Raw genomic sequence first — 18,784 nt, 5'->3', positions numbered from 1 at the left:
AAGCACATTAGCCTTAAAATCATTATCAAGAACCCAACTGACATTAAAGCACTTGAAGAGAGATGTCCAACAATTTTCTGCAAAAAGACACTAGAAGAACAAATGCAAGAGAGATTCTGAGTTTACCCAACAAAGAGTGCAAACCTGTGGAGAAATATAGTGAGTAGGTAACTTCCTTTGGAGGATATCGGCACGGTTAAGAGAGCCATTCAGCATGATCCAAATCAGAATATTCACCCTTCTAGGGCTTTTAGACTTCCATAAGGCTGATTCTAGTAGCAGACCAATTGGGGAGGAGAAGGATAGATGTTTTACAAGAGACTTGACTGAGAAAAACCCACTTGGTTCTAAAGACCACCGTCTTTTATCAGGAATCGAATTAAGTTTACAGTGATTGAGTTTTCCAGTCAGTAGCTAGAAGTTTTCTACCTCTTCATCCTTTTAACAGTCTTCTAAAATGAAAAGTCCAAGATGTTGAAATCTCATCCCAATAATCTTGTAATGAACCTTCAAGTTAGGTGGATATAGAGAAACGATTAGGGAATGAGATTTTTAGAGGAACCAAATCCAACCAAGGATCACTCCAAAAGCTTATCCTTTCGCCATTACCAACCTTGAAGGCTGCCAAGGAATCCACTTTTAACCAAAATCTTGAAATATTAATCCATGGGCTTCCAAGGTTGTTGGAAAATTTACCATTGGTATGCCAACCAAACTTACTTTTTCCATGAATGCTTATAATAACTTTTCTCCAAAGTGAGTTGACCTCAAAGAAAAACCTCCACCCCCATTTTGCTAGAAGGTCCTGATTTTTTAGTTTCAAGAACCCAATGCCGAGTCCACCATCTTCTTGGGACCGTGAAGCTACGCTTCATTTAACCAGATGATTTATTTTGCTTCCAGAATGCCATAGGGTGGCGCGACCTCCTCTTGAGAGGTTGTATTCCATTTGTCCAGTTTGCTTTGGACTTTGTCGATCACTGGTTGCCAAAAAGCTAATTGTTTATGGTATCCCCCTAGAAGAAGGCCAAGGTACATAAATGGGAGGTGGACAGCCTTGCAATTTAGGAGGGCTGCTTCTGATTGTAACTTGAAATGGTCTATATTGATGCCACACAAAGCTAATTTTTCCCAATTTACCTTCAGCCCCGAACACCACTCAAATAATTCAAGTATTTTCTTTAGGTTGCTGAATTTTTCTTTGTCATCTTGGCAGGAAATTAGAGTATCATCCACAAATTGTAAAATAGAAACATGAATTATGTTTTTGCCAACAATAAAACCTTCAAACTTGCCTTTTTCTTGAAACTAGGAAAGTAATGCATTTAGGACTTCACTAACTAGTAGAAATAAGAAAGGAGAAAGAGGGTCACCTTGCCTTATTCCTCTTGAAGCTTGAATTCTGCCACGAGGTCTTCCATTTATGAAGATTGAAAATTTTGTGTTAGAAATACAGCCCATCATCCACATAATCCATCTTGAGTCAAAATTCTTCTCAACCAGAATTTTTTTGAAGAAACTCCCAACCCACCCTGCGAAGGCCTTTTCTAAATCAAGTTTTAGAATCCACCCTTTTTTTCCCTTGGAATGGTAGTCTTCAACCACTTCATTTGCAATAAGAATGGGGTCTAAAATTTGTCTTCCTTCGATAAAAGCATTTTGAGAAGCCTCTATTATACATGGCATTACTTTTTTCAGCCTTTCCGCTAACACTTTAGCTATTAATTTGTAAGACAAAGTGGTTAGGCTTATTGGCCTGAAATCACGTACCCGAGTAGCATCCTTTTTCTTCTGGATAAGGCTGATGAAGTTTTCTTTTATGCATGAATTTAACTTTCCATTATTGTAGAAGTCTTCAAAAAGATCTAGATATTTATCCTTGAAGAAATCCCAAAATTTGAGAAGGAATTCAGCTGTAAAACCATCCGGTCCAGGGGCCTTGTTTTTACCTAACGGATTTAGGGAAAATTTGATCTCTACTAAAGAGAACCTTGTTGTCAACTTTCCATTATCAGCAGTGGAAACTTTGGACCATTTCAGGTTGAGTGGCACTGTTCTTTGACCTGGAAATTTGGTATATAAAGTGGAGTAGAAATCTAAGATGAGGTCTTCAATCTCTTTGAAAGAATTGGCTGCTACTCCTTGATCATTTATGAGCTCATAAATCAGATTCCTTCTTTTTTTTCATCCAGAAATCTATGAAAAAATTTTGTATTTTCATCCCCTAAACTTAGCCAATTCAGCTTGCTTTTTTGTTTTAGATTTCTTTCATCTATTCTATAATGGGAAAAAAGTTCAGCCATCAACACATTTCTCAAACTTCTGTTTGAATCTATTAAGCCATAAGCTTCTACTTGTTGATCAATTTCCTCTAATTTTCTTAATAGCACTTCCTCATTTGATTTTCTTGCTTTCTCAAACTCTACATGCCAAGCTTTAAGGGTTGTTTTAACTTTTCTTAACTTTATAGAGATGACAAATCCAGCCCAACCTCACTGATCATCCACTGACAAAGTGTCTTTAACAATTTTACAGCTTTCTACTATGGATAACCAACTATTACAAAATCAGAAGGGAGATGGCTCCCATTCAAAAGAACCGGCTTCAAGAAGGATTGGAAAATAGTCTGAACATGTTCTTGCCATTCTTACTACTCTAGTATTTGCAAAGATATCATCCCAAGTATTTGATACCAGAAATCTATCAAGAAGTGAAGAAGCTGGAGGACCATCTCTTGACCAAGTAAATTGGCCATTTCCAAGGGAGATTTCCAATAATTTTGTTGAATCAATAAATTTATTAAACTTCTTCATCCCTTTTGTTAATCTCCCTGTTGGATTTCTTTTTTGAATCCTTCTAGTGATATTGAAATCTCCTCCAATGCACCAAGACCCACAACAATACCCTGAAAGTGAATATAATTCCGGCCAAATGTGCTTTCTTTCTTTGTAATCCGAAGGGCCATAAACATTTGTGACCCAAACTGTCTTCTTGCATAATGAAGTGCATTTAATTGATAAAAGGTAGCCTCCCTTAAGAACTTCTGTCACAGTGATCTTACTTTCGGTTAACAAGCCTCCTGAATGACCTTGTGCTTCCACATACTCCTACCCTATATCTTTGGAACTCCAAATTTCTTTTATGAATCTGCTGTCAAAAGACTTTTTCTTTGTTTCTTGGATCATGAACAAGTCCGGATTGACTTTTCTGACATTTCTTCTTACTGCCAATCTTTTGGAGGCATCATTCAAACCTCTAGTATTCCAATAAATGATTTTCATATTGAGTTCTTGTAATTAACCCAAAATCAATCCACTATCCTCTATCAATGTAATTAGGTTGCTTGGAATATCTTCTTTTTCGATGGGCTTAATGCAAGAATGGATGAAACTAACTGTGTTGAGATTTTCTTCAGGTTGGAACAAACAGTGCAAGTCTTGTTGCTGCTCATAATCAAGGTACTCTTCTTCTTGGAGGAAGTCATGGACTAGGCTGCCATTCTCCTCACTGCTAATGTTGAGAAGGGAGTCTTCATCTGAGTCATAGCCTTTGGAAAATTCCGTTGGGGGGTTGGATAAGCCTCTTATAAAGGCTACTTGTGAGTCTAGGACTTTGAAATCTTGGAAGGAGAAGGAGCAGGGATGAGATACTGACCTGGAAGAGGAGTCGGAAGGTAATTGAACCTTGATGCAACAGCTTTCTAAAATGTCTACATTCAACAGGGAAGTCCAGCCATTTTGGAAGGAAATTTTCTTTCTTATGAAGTGTTTTCGAAAAGGTTTTAAGATGGAAACCTTGCTTGTATTTTTTAGGTTAATTCCAGGTAAGGTAGGAGGAGAGGAAAAGCCACCTAATGAATCTTTTCTCAATGATTTGTAGGTGTGAAAGGGAAAGGCAGAACGTGACGATTGGCCTTCTGTATGGGCTGGAAGATCAACTGATAGCTTGGAAACCAAAAAATCATCACACGGAGGGGCTGCATCCTTCAGATGGGCTTTTTGTTTGTCCATTAATAAAAAATCTCCTTGGTTTAATGAAATAGACTGTTGGACTTCCTCAAAGGATAAATTTGAATCGGAGGCCGTTGGTATTTCGAGAGAAGGGATTAAAGGGGCCATTGGTAGTGTAGAAACCGTTGGACTTCCTTTGGAATGAGTTGGATTTACTATAGCTTCTCTCTTCAATAAATGATACTCCTTCTCTCCTCTTAATGACTCCACTTCTTTCTCTTTCTTGTTGTTCACACTAAACCGGTTAGGGGAAGATCCAGATTGAACTTCACCAATAATAGCTTCCAACGGGCTGACTACTCCTCCATCTATCTAAAAAGTCACCGGAGTCAACTTTTTTAATGGGGAAGGTTCTTGACTCTCCTTTTCCGATTGTTTAACATCTTTCATCGCCGTTTGGGACAAAATTCCCTTTGAAAATAGGGGATTTCTAGAAAAGTTCAAGTGATTGACTGCTGTCTTGAGGAAGGACCATTGCTCACCCTCATTTGAATCACATAATCCTTCATCTATCAATACTTGATTAAATCTAGCCTTGTCTACCGGATTTGAGAGATTCTTTACATTAAAAAGCCTCTTGGCCTTCTTAGGAGGGTTTAAAAATTCAATATCACCAAAATGAAGGAAGATGCTTCCCTTGTTTTCATCTGAAATTTCTAGAGTTGCTGGTATAAACCCACATAAATTTTCCTTAACTTGAATTCTAGCTTCTGCCACATTTAAGAGGTTTAAAGTTTCTATGGCAATTGCTTCTAATCCACCAAAATAAGCACCAATTGCTTCAAATATTTGCTTGCACCAAAATTCTAATGGTAGATTTTTAATTGAAATCCAACCTCCATATCCTTTAACTACCCTTGGCCGGCTGTGTAATTTGGTGTTCCACCTTTCAATCTTGAGGTGAAGATGTCCTATTCTTTGCCACACACCTAGATGTTCAATCAAGTCTTCCAAATTCCCCTTTTCCAGCTTTAATAGGGCTGATTCAGCTGAAAGAGGATTGATGAGAATTTTAGACTTAGACCACTGTCTTAGTACCTCTGAGACTTCCTTCCATTCATTGAATTCACAAAAATAGCTGACTATCCACAGTTTGCTGAAATCTTCTTTGAGGGCATCCTGATGATTTTGAACCCAAAAATTAGATTTGTTCTGTTTTTTTGGTGTTCTGAGGGGGCAGGGGACTCTGTTTTTCTGGAAAAACAGACTTAATCATTCTTCCCCTTACTATGTCTGCATAGGAGATTGAGACTGAGTGAAGGTTTTTTGTCATCTGTTCAACTTCAAAGAGGGATAAAGCATAATTTAACAAGGTAAGGAAGGAATACCAACCTGAATTAAGAGTTCCTGATGGAACGTGAAGAATAATCGTCCTCTAACTGCAGGCCACACTACACATCTTAAAAACCAGTTTGAGTAGCTTCCGATTTTAGAAATCTTGGTTACACCAGAAGCGTCTTGCCCGCTTTTGACAAAGAAGCTAGATGTTGGAAGTTTCGAAAGGGTCGAGATGTTCTCCACAAACCAAAGTAGCTGTGATTTTGACAAGAAAATTTGCTTTTTGGCTTCCACATCTTCTATGATTACTGAACCAGCTTGGATGAGGGTACAGAAGTGGCTGTCCTTAATTTTACAGTTGATAACTTCGACGGCTAAGTTAGGCTTGGAGGGGAGGATCGATAGATGGGCCATGAGAGATAGATGAGCCGAGGGTTGGAGGTGAGGGTTGAGGTTGGGGGGAATAGGCAAAGCTTGGTCGGAGATGGAAAGAGGGCGGGGAGTTAGGTTAGAATAGGGTGCCGGAGGGAGGGAAGAGGAGAGGTGAAAGGGGAGAGAGGAGAGAGGAGAGAGCATTTATTTTTTTATGTTTTTGGGGTTCAAGAGAATGATCAAGATTTAGAACAATATTGGCCCGAGTATAGGGGAATGCAAAGAGGACCTCTGTGGAGACAAGATTCTAAATACAAAATGAAAATTGACCTCCCTACTTATAATGGACGAATGAATATTGAAGTTCTTTCGATTGGATGAAGGAGGTAGAAAGTTTTTATGACTACATGGGCACCCTCGAGGATCGAAAGGTAAAACTTGTGTCCTTTAAACTAAAAAGTGGAGCATCCGCATGGTGGAATCAACTCCAAGCAAATAGGAAAATGTATGGAAAACCTCCAATTCAAAGCTGGCCAAAAATGCTTAAACTCATGAAGAAGAGATTTCTTCCACTTAACCATGAAAGATTGTTGTATAGCCAATTCCAATATTGCAAACAGGGGTCAAGAAGCATTGAAGAGTATACAAAAGAGTTCCAAAGGTTGAGTGCAAGAAACAACCTTGCCGAGAGTGAAAACCAATAAATAGTTCGGTTTCTTGATGGACTCCGACAACCAAGTGGGGATAACACAATCTACAACCAAGTGGGGATAACACCCAATTTCTAACTTATTTTGGATCATATATCCATGTTAAGGCTTCTTTTATTAAAAGGAAACATAACTTTTCATTGATAAAATGAAAATAGACTAATGCTCAAGGAAACAATAACCTTCAAAAGGAATGAGAAACCGCGAAAAAAGGAAAGGAGAAGAAATACAATTGAGACACAAAGAGGAGAAGACATCAAAAAACAAACACTTAAAACCTAACAAACCAGCTCCAAAACGGAAACCGAAACTAGAGAGCACAAGCCGATAGACGTCCAATAAGCAGACGAGGTAAGAAATCCAATAAGGCCGAAACTACAAGGATCAAACCACAAATCAAACCAACTTGTAAACAGTCGCTTCTAAGTTTACAGCTATTGAGAGAAAAAACGCAACTTCAAAAGGACAAAATCGTAAGGTTTCTAAAAGGCATGGACCAGGGAAGGACTTTAACTATTTTAGCATGCATTCCACAAATTAGAGTTCAACATATACAGACATACATGGAAGCCCCGAACTAAAAATAGTAAAATTACAATAAATGACATAAGACTAATGAGCTCCTATATTCCCATATATACTATAATGGTAGGAAAAGGATCTAGATCCTCTAACGTGGAGCTACTAGTTCACTTGTTCCCTTTGGTGTCAGTGTTTTAGCTTGTTTGGATCACTCTGATGCACAATAGGGCTATCACTTGATGATTAAGATCCTTATGAACTAGATAATGGGTAGAGTATTGTGGTAGGCTTGTTCTTTTTCTATTCTATGGGGCATTTGACTTGAGAATAGTAGAATTTTTTAAGGGATTGAGAGTTCTTCGGAGGAGGTGCGAGAATGAGTGAGGTTTAATGCTTCTATATGGGCATTCATTAATCAAACTTTGTGTAATTACCTTTAAAAATACAACTAATTCTCTAAAGTCAATTGATTAGTGGATATAATGGAATGGATGACTCTTCAAACGCTCAAGGAGAACTCCGGCCACAATTTTGTATAGATCGGTAGGGAGGCTAATAGACTTGAAGTCACCAACTCTCCTATATAATCGGCAAACAAACTACAAATCAAAGGAGGAAAAGGTGACGGAGAAGTTCGCAGAAATATTTCTTGGATATTAACAACATCATTGGATCATTAAATTTGAGCTGACAATAATAGAATAGATGTAGTATTAATCAAACTTCTTTTGTGCACCTCTTCTTGTTGTTCCACATACTGTTTGATCCATTCAGCTTGGGATGATTGGAACAAATCTAGTTTATCATCATCTTTACGCCTATTCAATATAACAGGAACGTCTTTGTCTCTATCTTTATCTTTGGAAGATTGGACTCCCATAGAAGGGCAGTCTTTTTGTGCAGTATGTAGAATACGAACAGAACCACCTGGAAATTGTATAACGGGACAATAGCATAAAATGCTGAAAATCATTTGCATTAACTGAAAGTCAATAAACTTGAAAATGTTAACAGACACCACTCTATGAAACCAATAGGCAAAACATAACGTACCTTCATGTGTATGCAGAGAAGTTCCGCTTGAAAATTTCAATGGAAGCTCACTACTAGGCAAGTTCAAGCATAACCAATCAAGAGCAGCCTCAAATGTAGCACCATCCTACTTGAGATAAATAATGATGATGATGATGATGTTGATAATTGGGCCACTTATTGAGATATATACATGGTCAAAGATCGTAACAAGGAACTACAAATTTTTCAGGAATCTAGGCTACAATCCATATCGAGATGGCCAAATTAGTTAGACGACCATAGATGTCAAATAAAAGTTGAATATAGTAAATGAATGGTAAAACAAAACAATTTCAGAAAACTGGCAGCAGATAGAATTTATTTTATCATATGGAAACTTTTCAATTGGCATGTAAAGATGTTGAGCAGTAGTTACAAAATATATTACATTTGATTTCCAGTCCTAAAGCACATTCAAATGCCTTAACACTAAAGAAAAGAGTTCTAATTTTATCGGCCCCTAAGGAAGAAGAAATCTTCCAATACAAATAAATTCTTATTTTACGCTGGTGAGAGATGTCCCTAGAATATCTATCTTTTATGTTAATGGCCTTTTTACTCCATAGATCTCCTACCTACGGAACCTAAGCAAATAAGTAAAGTTCAGCTTGCAGCCTACGAAATAAACCGAAAAGAAGAATGATCCTAAATGTGCCTCGCATTGAAAGAACCTAATTACGAGTTAAAATTTCATACTATGTTTGATAAAGTCAATTAGTGCGTATTTAAATTTTTTTTATCGATTGTAACTATGAAGAACCTGCAATTTTAAACAGACGATGCAAGTCGTTGGCTCGGTTATCCAACCTACTCCACGAAAATAAATAAAGGAAACACAAGTGCTTTTGCCAAAATGCCAATAAATAAAATTCCACTCACGCATAATTCAATTTCATTTTAATTCTACAATTTGTTGAACAAAAGAACCAATTGGTAAAAAACGATCCCTCAACACTTCCTTCATTCTGCACTCTTCAATTTTGTTACCCACATGATGTTTTTTTAATCAGGAACCAATTTAACCAGAATGAACAACCGTCTCAAAAACCAAAGCAACCGTAACTAGAACAACATATAAAGCGAGAAAGCTGAAGGAAATACTAAAATGTTCCTTAGCAAAATTAAAAACATTGAAAAGCAAGTTACCCCGATAGTGGAGAGTGCCAGTTCAATTTGATCATTGGTAAAACCTTCGCATGAGAGATTCTCGTAAACGGCTTTAAGCTTCTTGACCTTCTGGACCTTTGAGAGCGAATCATCTGCGGAATTGACCGATGGAGTGGAGCGGCCGGAGCTCAGTAGGAGACGACGGAGACGAGTCTCGTTTTCGGCGGAGATATTGAGCTTTGGACCGGACGAAGAAGGACGAGGATCGGAGGTCGAGGAACTTGTATTGGATTTTCGGTTGTTTTGCTTCTGCTTCGGCTGCTGCTGTTGCTTCTTCCTTGGAGCCATTGTACACGGACACGGAGATCCCAAAACCAATTAATAAAGAGAGAGATAAAAACGCCCGAGTTCATTTCACTTTATTTACGGTCAGTCCCTCTCCGCCTCTATGTTTGCGTTTGTATCTATTTTGCTCTTCTTTTTTTTTCCTTTTTTTTCTTTTTTCTTCTTTCTCTTTTTTATTTTTTTTTTTTTTTTTCTTTTTTGGAAGATAGGGAGGTTTCAAAAGTAATAAAAAAAAAGTTCAAATTATTTACATCAATAGCGAATTTGAATCCAGTCCAAAAATGAATTAAATAAATAGAAAAAAAGTCTAACCCACGATAGTGAAATATAAAAAATGTTCCCAACCCATATGCGGATAACCCACAACTCAACTGATTAATTACGATTAATCGGATTATCCATCAATCAGCCCGATATTGCCCATGCCCGCCCCTTCTTCTTCCCACGTCTTTTTCCAACGACTTTTTCTTCATCAAACAGTTTACTATAACAATCTATCGTCATCTATCTCACCGATTGTTCTTCTTTCATTACTTCTTCTTTTTCCGTTGCTTCATCTTCATCATCATCTTCTTCTTCCTCTGTCGCTACTGCTCAATCTATTTCTCCTATTGCTGCTAAATCTTTTGTTGCTTCTCCTTCAAATTTACAGTCTATTATCAAATCAACTCTTCGAGGTTATAATCATTCTCTTTTCTTTTCTTTTCTTTTCATCAACTCTTCCATTTAATCATAATTATCAAACCTTATTAAACCTAACTTTGTTTAAATAGATGGTAAGCAAAAAATAAAAAGCGGTCAAAGCTGAATCATCAACAAACAAAGGAAGCAAAGGAAAAGGAAGGAACACAATGAAAGTTGAATCATCAATAAGCAGAGCAAAAGAAAAGAGATAAAATCTGAAGAGAAAAAAAGGAAAAAATGAAGTAGTTGTGATAGATAGTGATAGTGTTCTATCACTATCTATCACAAATAGATAGTGACAGAACCACTAAATATTGTGTAGATTATTGATTATTGTTGGTAGATAGTGTTAATGATTTACACTCTCTAAATGTTTTTTTTTTTTTTTTTTTGTTATTGGTAGATAGTTTTATGTCTTGTTCATTATTTATCTCCATGTATCAATAGAACTTTAACATCAATACATACTTGTCTATCTCTATCTCTATCTATCTACGATACACAAATACTAAGATAGAAAGAGATAGAATACTATTTCTGCCTATATGAGATAAACAGAGATAAAGTTCTATTATTATCTATCTGAGATAAACAGAGATAAAGTTCTATTATTGTCTATCTGAGATAGACAGAGATAGAATTAAATAGTAATATTAGTTTGTATATGATTTGCACACTATATTTTTTTGTTATTGGTAGATAGTTTCATGCTTTGTTGATAGCTTATTTAATAGATACTTTTATTTGAATGTATCTATTGATCACTTTAAATTGAGATAGATGGAGATAGGGTACTATCAGTGTCTATCTGGGATAAACAGTAATAGTCCTCTATCAGTCTCTATCTAAATAGACAGAGATAAAATACTATCTTTGTCTATCGGAGATAGACAGAGAAATAATAGTATCTTTCTCTATCTGAGATAGACAGTGATAGATTTGAGATAGACAATGATAGACTTCAATGATAAATAGTAATATTAGTTTGTATATTGCACTCTATTTTTTTATTTTATTTTTTTTTTGTTGGTAGATAGTGTTATGATTCATTGTCTTGTTGTGCATTGATGCTTATTTAATAGATACTTGTTTATTTGAGTGTATTTATTAAAATTTTGAATTGAGATAGACAGAGATAGAATTCTATCAGTGTCTATCTGAGATAGATAGAGATAGAATACTATCTTTGTCTATCTAAGATAATTAGTGATATATAGAATTCAATCATTGTCTATCTAAGATAGATAGAGATGGAGTACTATCAATGCCTATCAATAGATATTACATAATGATTTTATTGATAGTTATCTTATTAGTTATCGGTGTTATGCAAATTTTACTTTCTAACATATTGTTAAATATATTTTTTCAATAGGTGAAACATGAATTAATTATGGAAAACGATAATAGAAACTTTTGGGGTGTTCGGGCAATGAGTTGGTTATTATAGTCATAAGTTATCATAGTTGGGTTGTAATAGTTTGTGTATGGGCTATAGATTATTTTAGTTTGAGTTATAATAGTATATGTTTGAGGTGTAAACTATTTTAGTTTGAGAAAGAAATAATAAACATGGTAGTAAAGAATAAAAAGTGATGAATGTAAAATAGTAAAAACTGTAGCAAATAGTAAATATTATAGCAAATGGGGTTTTGAAATAGTATTGACAGTATCTAATTGGGGAATACAAAATAGTATTTACTATAGCAAGAGGTGATTATTATATACTTATGATAGTCTTTGCCCAAACATACCTTTAAGAGTTATTTTGTACTTTAGTATAGAGGTGTTGAATTTGATAAGAATAAAATTAGATGAAACAATTCTTCCTCAAGTTTTAAATGACCTATTTTTGGTTCCTCAACTACTTAGTAAGAAGGCAATGTTATATAAAGAAGTCAAATGTCTTAGCATTCAACTTTAATGGTCGTATAGCAGAATTTGGATTGAAGGTATTTTGTTTAATAACTGGATTAAAAGGTCACAAATTCCCTCAATTAGATCTAGGAGAAAGAAAAATGTCAAAACTTATAAATGTTTTTTTTTTTATTTTGTTCATGATGATCATATAACTAGGAGAGATATAGAGAGAACTTTTAAAGCATTACGTGATGAGGAAGACTACTTGAAAGTTAAATTAGCCAATCTCTACATCCTAGAAGCTCTTTTAATCCCCTAACAACAACCAACCATATTGATTTAAAACATCTAGACATTTTGGACAATGAACAAGTCTTCAAAAACTATCCATGGGGAAGATTATTTTATACCTTGACCTATCAATTCTTTAAAAGAGCATCATATACTGAGAAGGATGTTGTCTATTTTCAAGGATTCTCATTAGCATTAGTTTATTGGACTTTTGAGACAATCCCAAAACTTTCCGATTTGGATGTTGGATTTAAAAGGAATCTTGGAATCGAAGGTCCAAGAATCATCACATGCGAGTGTTTTGAGTCATATGAGTGGAAGACTCTAAATGAGAAATTTTCAAAACAGAAGATGTAAGTAATTCGTTAAATAAGAACATTTTCGTTGTCTATCACTTTAAAGATAGACAGTGATAGAGTTCTATCCCTGTCTATCACTGATAGACAGTGATAGACTACTATCATTGTCTATCATTGATGTTGCTACTTTTTTTCCTCTAATAATTTAATATCTATTTACTTATAGTTTTGCATGACACCACTGCGTCCAATAAAAGAAGAATCCCAATCAACTTTCAAATATTTCATAGAACTCGAGGCATAGTAGGAAAAAGAGAAGGAAAAAAAAAGGAGAAAATGAGGCAAATGAACCGAGAAAAAAACGAATAAATTGGAGAAAGAGGAGCAAATAAAATAATGAAATAAATTAGTGAAATAAGAAAAGGCCAATAGAAATAGTAGAAGAACAAAATGTTTTGAAACAAAGCCAAGAAGAAATCAAAATAATGTTGAGGTCGATTATGGAAAACCTAAATAGTAGATTTCCATTTGAAAATCTTCTACAACAACAATAACAGAAAGAAAAAGAGCATGAAGAAGGTGTGGAAAAAAATAAACCGCCTTATTGTAGCCTTCGAATTTTGGAAGAAAACGATGATATTGATACAATGGTTGACTATGCAATAACATATCTATCTTCGATAAGTATTTGTATTGTTATATACTATCTTCATATTATATTTTTTAAAGTTTCTTACTTTTTTTTGTTACATTTAAATAAATATAACCATACATTTACAAATTAATTTTTTTTCCTTGTAGATCCAAGTTCAAAATGAGAGGTAGAGGGAAAGAGAGGTGTGTATGTATAATAAACAGTGATAACCCTCTATCACTATCTATCTTAATATTATGTTTTTTAAGTTTCTTACTTTCTTAGAAAGAAAACAATAGATTCTTAGATAGAAAACAATAACAAATTATTTTCTTGTAGGAAACGGAGATGCAAATACAACAACTTCAAACACAAGATGATTTAGATCGGATTACAACTATTGATTTAGAAACACCCAAAACACAAGAGTTGTGTAAGGTTTGATTCTTTTCTTAAGCTATTTTTGTTCAAACACAAAAGTTGACAGTTAGAGATAGACTAATATCAGTGTCTATCTGAGATACACAGTGATAGTCCTCTATCACAGCCCATCTGAATATTAAGTTTTTTAAGATTCTTACTTTCTATCATGCTTGCAGGTAGATGAAGTTGAAAAAGACGTTAAAATTAAGACAGAAAAGGAAGAAGATGAAGTCAAAGAAGATGCTGAAATTGACAAAGAAGAAAAAGAAGCTGAAGTAGAAGAAGTTGAAAAAGAAAAGAATAAAAGTGAGAGACAAAAGGAAAGAAAGACTTGTATGTATTATAGACAGTGACAATCCTCTATCACTGTCAATCTTAATATTATGTATTTTAAATTTCTTACTTTCTTATATAGAAAATAATAACATGTTTTCTTGTAGGAAACTGAGATGCAAACACAACAACTTCAAGATTTGGGAACACCCAAAACACAAGAATTGTTTAAGGTTTCATTCTTTTCTTAAGCTACCTCTTGTTTAAATACAAGAGTTCACAGATAGAGATAGAACATTAACAGAGTCTATCTCAGACTGCTATAATTGTCTATTTGAGATAGACTCTGATAAAGGTCTATCTCTGTCTATCTGAGATAGACACTGATAGTCCTCTATCATTTTTTTTGTCAATCTAAGTTACCTAAGGTTTGATTGTATCATCGTCTATCTTAGTTGTGATGGAATACATTATCATGTAGTGGAAGCAAATAGAATCAGTAAGCACTCTAATTACATTTAATTTGAGTTCTAAAGCATGCATATTCAAGTGGGTTTCAAGTTACATACCTTTTATGATGAAATCTTCAAACCCAAGTTGCTCTTCACTCCAATTCAGCTCCAAATCAGTCCATGAAGCACCAAGAGGTCTTCTCGCCTATTCTCAGCCTTGAATTTGAGTGGTGGAACTCAATTTGAGTGAATTTGGTAAGTGTTTTGTGGGTTTTTGTGTGAGAAGAAGATGAATGAAGCATAAACTTTTTCCAGCTGATTAACCTCTTTCTTCTTCAATTTTAGAGTGTTTTTATCACTCTCAAGCATGCAAACCATCTTAGGACACTCCAAAGCCAGTAACTACTTAACAATTAAAGGTGGAATTGTGTGTGTACGAGGGAAGGACACCTCCTACTAGCTTCAAAGATGGGATAAACCCACTTTGAAATTCAATTTTCAAAATTCTCTTTTATTTCAAAATTTCAATTTATTTTAATTAATTCTGAATTAATTAAAACCTGATTTTATCAATTCATAATTTATCAAAATCCAATTTCTCAAATTGAATTAAAATTGGAATTAATTTGAATTTATAACTAATTAAATATATTTAATTAATTAATTAATTAATTAATTTAATATCAAATATCAAATTAATCATACATTAAATTTTCAACCTGAATCTTATTCATGTAATTTATATTTAAATCATTATTTAAATGTTATACACTTTCCAATTTTGTTTAATTTTAATTATATTAAATATAATTGTGCAAACCCTAATTTGAATTTGAACTAATTTAAACTCAAATCCCTATTTTCCATTTGAACATTTTCAAATTGAACTTCAATCTGAACAATTCAAATTGATATTATTCCAAATTCACTCAATTTATTAATTCAAAGTGTTCATGTTTTACAAGCCAATAGAGGGATCTTATGGACCTACAGACATGACTCCAACGATTAAGATTAATTGGCTAAACTCTATAGACCAAATTAATCAATATTTGTTAACTATCGAGTCACACCACTATAGCTCGATGTTGCACTCTCCTTATTGTAGATATGTTTGTATCTACATATTTTAACCATCACTAGTGAGTCGACCTTTCACAAATTGTTCGTAATACCGGCTGGGTCAATGTGTTGTTCTACCCTCGATATTATGTCTTGTTCTTTAAGTTCCAATTGATCCTCTAATGAACAATTGGTTTAAGATCCAATCACTAAAACAAATCCCTCTCGGGCCCCTTGTTCAATACGTGGATTCAGTACTTAAGAGAACAACCTTTCTCCTATCCCTAAATCGGGTAGGCGTGAATTTCTTCTTGCACCCTATATCCTCAACTATCTACCCGGTCTTACCCCTGAAATGGGAAGGCTTATTGAGCCGACGCTATTGAGCCAACCCTCATCCATGAAAATCTAAGGATAATCCCGAATAAACAGGAGTTCATAGTTAACTTAGGATTAAGATCGAGTTACCTAGGTCATCTAATCGAAATAATCAGTCTTAAATAGTAAACAACGTTATAAAGTAAGAGTGACCTATTTCTTAGTCCGATCTTATACAAACTCATTGCATAGGACGCCCCTATTTCTTATCTCAATACATGAACGAATCAGGATCACTTCGTTTGTAGTACCTTTACAACAACTTGTAATCTCTACAGAGTAGGCCGCATCCAATAGTGTTACCAGAATAAGACACCCAACCTTATTCATGTACTATAGACCATTTTGGCTATTTACTCGAACTTAATCCATCTTTATGTTTCTACATAAAGTTCAAATATTCATGTAATAGTCATGGATCTTAGTTTATTGGATTTAGACTTTACAAATGCAATTAATAGATTCGATATCTTTATTGAAGAAATGTTGAATAACATCTTTTATTGATAATAGAATATGTTTAATTTGTAAAACTACAAGTTTTACAACATAAAACACAACAAGTTGCCTGAGGTTTGATTCTTTACTTAAGATACTTTTTGTTCAAATAGAAGAGTTAACAGATAGAAATAAATAACTATAGGTGTCTATCTGAGATAGACTATGACAGAGGTCTATCTAGGATAGACATTAATAGTATTTTATTAATGTTTATCTGGATAGACAGTGATAGTCCTCTATCACTGTTTTTGTCTATCTAAATTACCTGAGGTTTAATTGTATCACTGTCTATTTGAGTTTCCTAAGGTTTGATTCTTTTCTTAAGTTACTTTTTGTTCAAATAGAAGAGTTGACATACAAAGATAGACTATTATCAGTGTCTATCTAAGATAGATTTTTTTAATAAAGGTCTATCTCTATCTATCTGGGTTAGACAATGATAGTTCTCTATCACTATCTTTGTCTAAGTTACCTGAGGTTTGATTGTATCACTATATATCTGAGTTGTCTATCTGAGTTGCCTGAGGTATGATTCTTTTCTAAAGATACTTTTTGTTCAAATAGAAGAGCTGACAGACAGACATAGACTACTATCAGTGTCTATTTGGGATAGATAGTGATAGACTATTATCAGTGTCTATCTGAGATAGACTCTGATAGAGATCTATCTCTTTCTACACTGATAGTCCTCTATCAATGGCTATTTGGGATTGACAATGATAGTCCTCCATCATTATCTATCTGAGTTGTCTAGCTGAGTTGCCTTAGGTTTGATTATTTTCTTAAGCTAGTTTTTGTTCAAATACAAAAGTTGACAAACAAAGATAGACTACTACCAGTCTCTAAGTGGATAGACACTGATAGTATCACATTCTATCTGAATATTAAATTTTTTAAGATTCTTATGTTCTATCATATGATTGCAGGTAGATTAAGTTGATGAAGATGCTGAAACTGAAATAAGAAAGGAAAAAGATGGTCAAAGAAGGTGCTGAAACTGATAAAGGAGAAGAAAAAGATGAAGTAAAAGATGAAAAAAAAAAGAACCAAATAAGAGAAAAAAAAATCAAAATATAGAAATGAGAAAAAGGTAAATATCATTATCTATATACATGATGATAGACAATGATTAGCATTGACCATCATTCAATGTTCTTCTTATGAACTCCAATATTTTCTTGGAGCAAATCAATGAAAAAGAGCAAATTAAAAAAAAAAAAAAAAAAAAAGATGAAGAGCAAGAGAAAGTTAATGACGGGCAAGTACAAGAAAACCAGAAGAAAGTTGATGAACATCAAGTAGAAGAGGAGCAAAATGAGGAGGAACAAGTTCAAGAAGAGAATGAAGAGATTCTCTTTCAGAAAGAGATACCAAAAAGAAACCAGAAGCGGAAACAAGTTTTTGTAGAAGAAACTGATAGTGAAGAGGATGTAGATGAAGATATTCAAATAACAGGAAAAAAAATAGAAAGGAAAGCAGCAGTTTCAAGGAAGCGTAAAAGGTTTAGACCAAAGGTGCTAGATACACACACTTTCAAAAGAAGAGACCAAAGAAACAACGAAAACCAACCGAAAAAGCATTAGACAATCAAAATAAGAAAAATGTCTCTCTTAAGAAGAAACCTGAAAGGAAGGAACTTGAGAAGAAGAATGAAGTACAACATCGAACTTCAACTCAATAATATATGAAATTGATGACGGACACTATTCCAAGCTTCAGCTTGAACATTTCTCAAACTCAATCTCAACCAAAATCCCAATCTCAGTCTCAATCTCAATCTTGATTATAGAATTACTTTATCTAGTTTGTAAAGCTTTAAGTTGAACATTTCTTTGTACTTGGTTTTCTACTTTCTACAGTTTGTAAGTTTGTTTCTACTTTTTTACAGTCAACTACTTTTGGAATTTATAAAATTAACATGTTTTGTTTATTGTGTTGTTGTGCATCGATGCTTATTTAATAATGCATTTGTTGGTACATAGTTGTCAAGCTGAGTCTATCTATTGATACATGGTGATAGACTAGTATCACTATCTGTCTTAGGAACTTTAGAAAAACTTTAACATCAATACATACTTATCTACTTCAAATTGAGATAGACAAAGATAGAGTACTATCAGTGTCTATCTCAGATAGAGAAAGATAGAATACTATCATTGTCTACCTGAGATAGACAGAGATGGGATATTATCAGTGTCTATCTGAGATAGACAGTGATAGACTTTAATGAATGGGTTTTTAAATTATGGGTGACTTCAATTAATGATAGAGTTCTATCATTTAAGAACTTAACTTAGAAGAGGGGGGAATGTAGTTGCAATGAATGTGTTATGTACAATCAGAAAAACAATGGTGGTATGTATATTTAGTGATAGACAATGTTGCAACTATCTATATGTATTTGAATCCATCAAAATCCATCTATTGATAGATTCATATACATGTCATAATCTATATCCACAACGATAGACACAGATAGTTGTCTATCTGTGTCTATCTATTGACTTTC

At 34.1% G+C, this 18,784-nt stretch overlaps 1 protein-coding gene across 7 annotated transcripts in view; it reads right to left on the bottom strand.

Annotated features, from left to right (window-relative positions):
• LOC120070220 (RNA helicase family protein) overlaps window positions 1–9,508 on the bottom strand; it is a 97,882-nt gene extending 88,374 nt beyond the window's left edge. For 6 of the 7 annotated variants that reach the window (XR_016531159.1, XR_016531171.1, XR_016531172.1 and 3 more), the window contains exons 1-3: window positions 9,113–9,508; window positions 7,946–8,051; window positions 7,629–7,819 (exon numbers count right to left, since the gene is read on the bottom strand). Coding sequence is in view for 3 of the 7 variants with exons in the window: in XM_039022092.2 (XP_038878020.1) it covers window positions 7,629–7,819; window positions 7,946–8,051; window positions 9,113–9,421 (606 nt within the window). In the remaining 4 variants the exon portion in view is untranslated. Of the gene's footprint in view, window positions 1–1,373; window positions 5,262–7,628; window positions 7,820–7,945; window positions 8,052–9,112 lie in introns of those variants that run through there. The other variant, XM_039022098.2, reaches the window with a different exon arrangement.
• Window positions 9,509–18,784: the final 9,276 nt, after the last annotated feature.

This window comes from Benincasa hispida, chromosome 1 (genome assembly GCF_027475165.1).
Source record: "Benincasa hispida cultivar pf3 chromosome 1, pf3_genome.v1.1, whole genome shotgun sequence".
In the NCBI taxonomy this organism is placed as follows: Eukaryota; Viridiplantae; Streptophyta; class Magnoliopsida; order Cucurbitales; family Cucurbitaceae; genus Benincasa; species Benincasa hispida.
The sequence above is the reverse complement of the archived record's forward strand: the minus strand, read 5'-3'. Positions and strand labels throughout refer to the sequence as shown.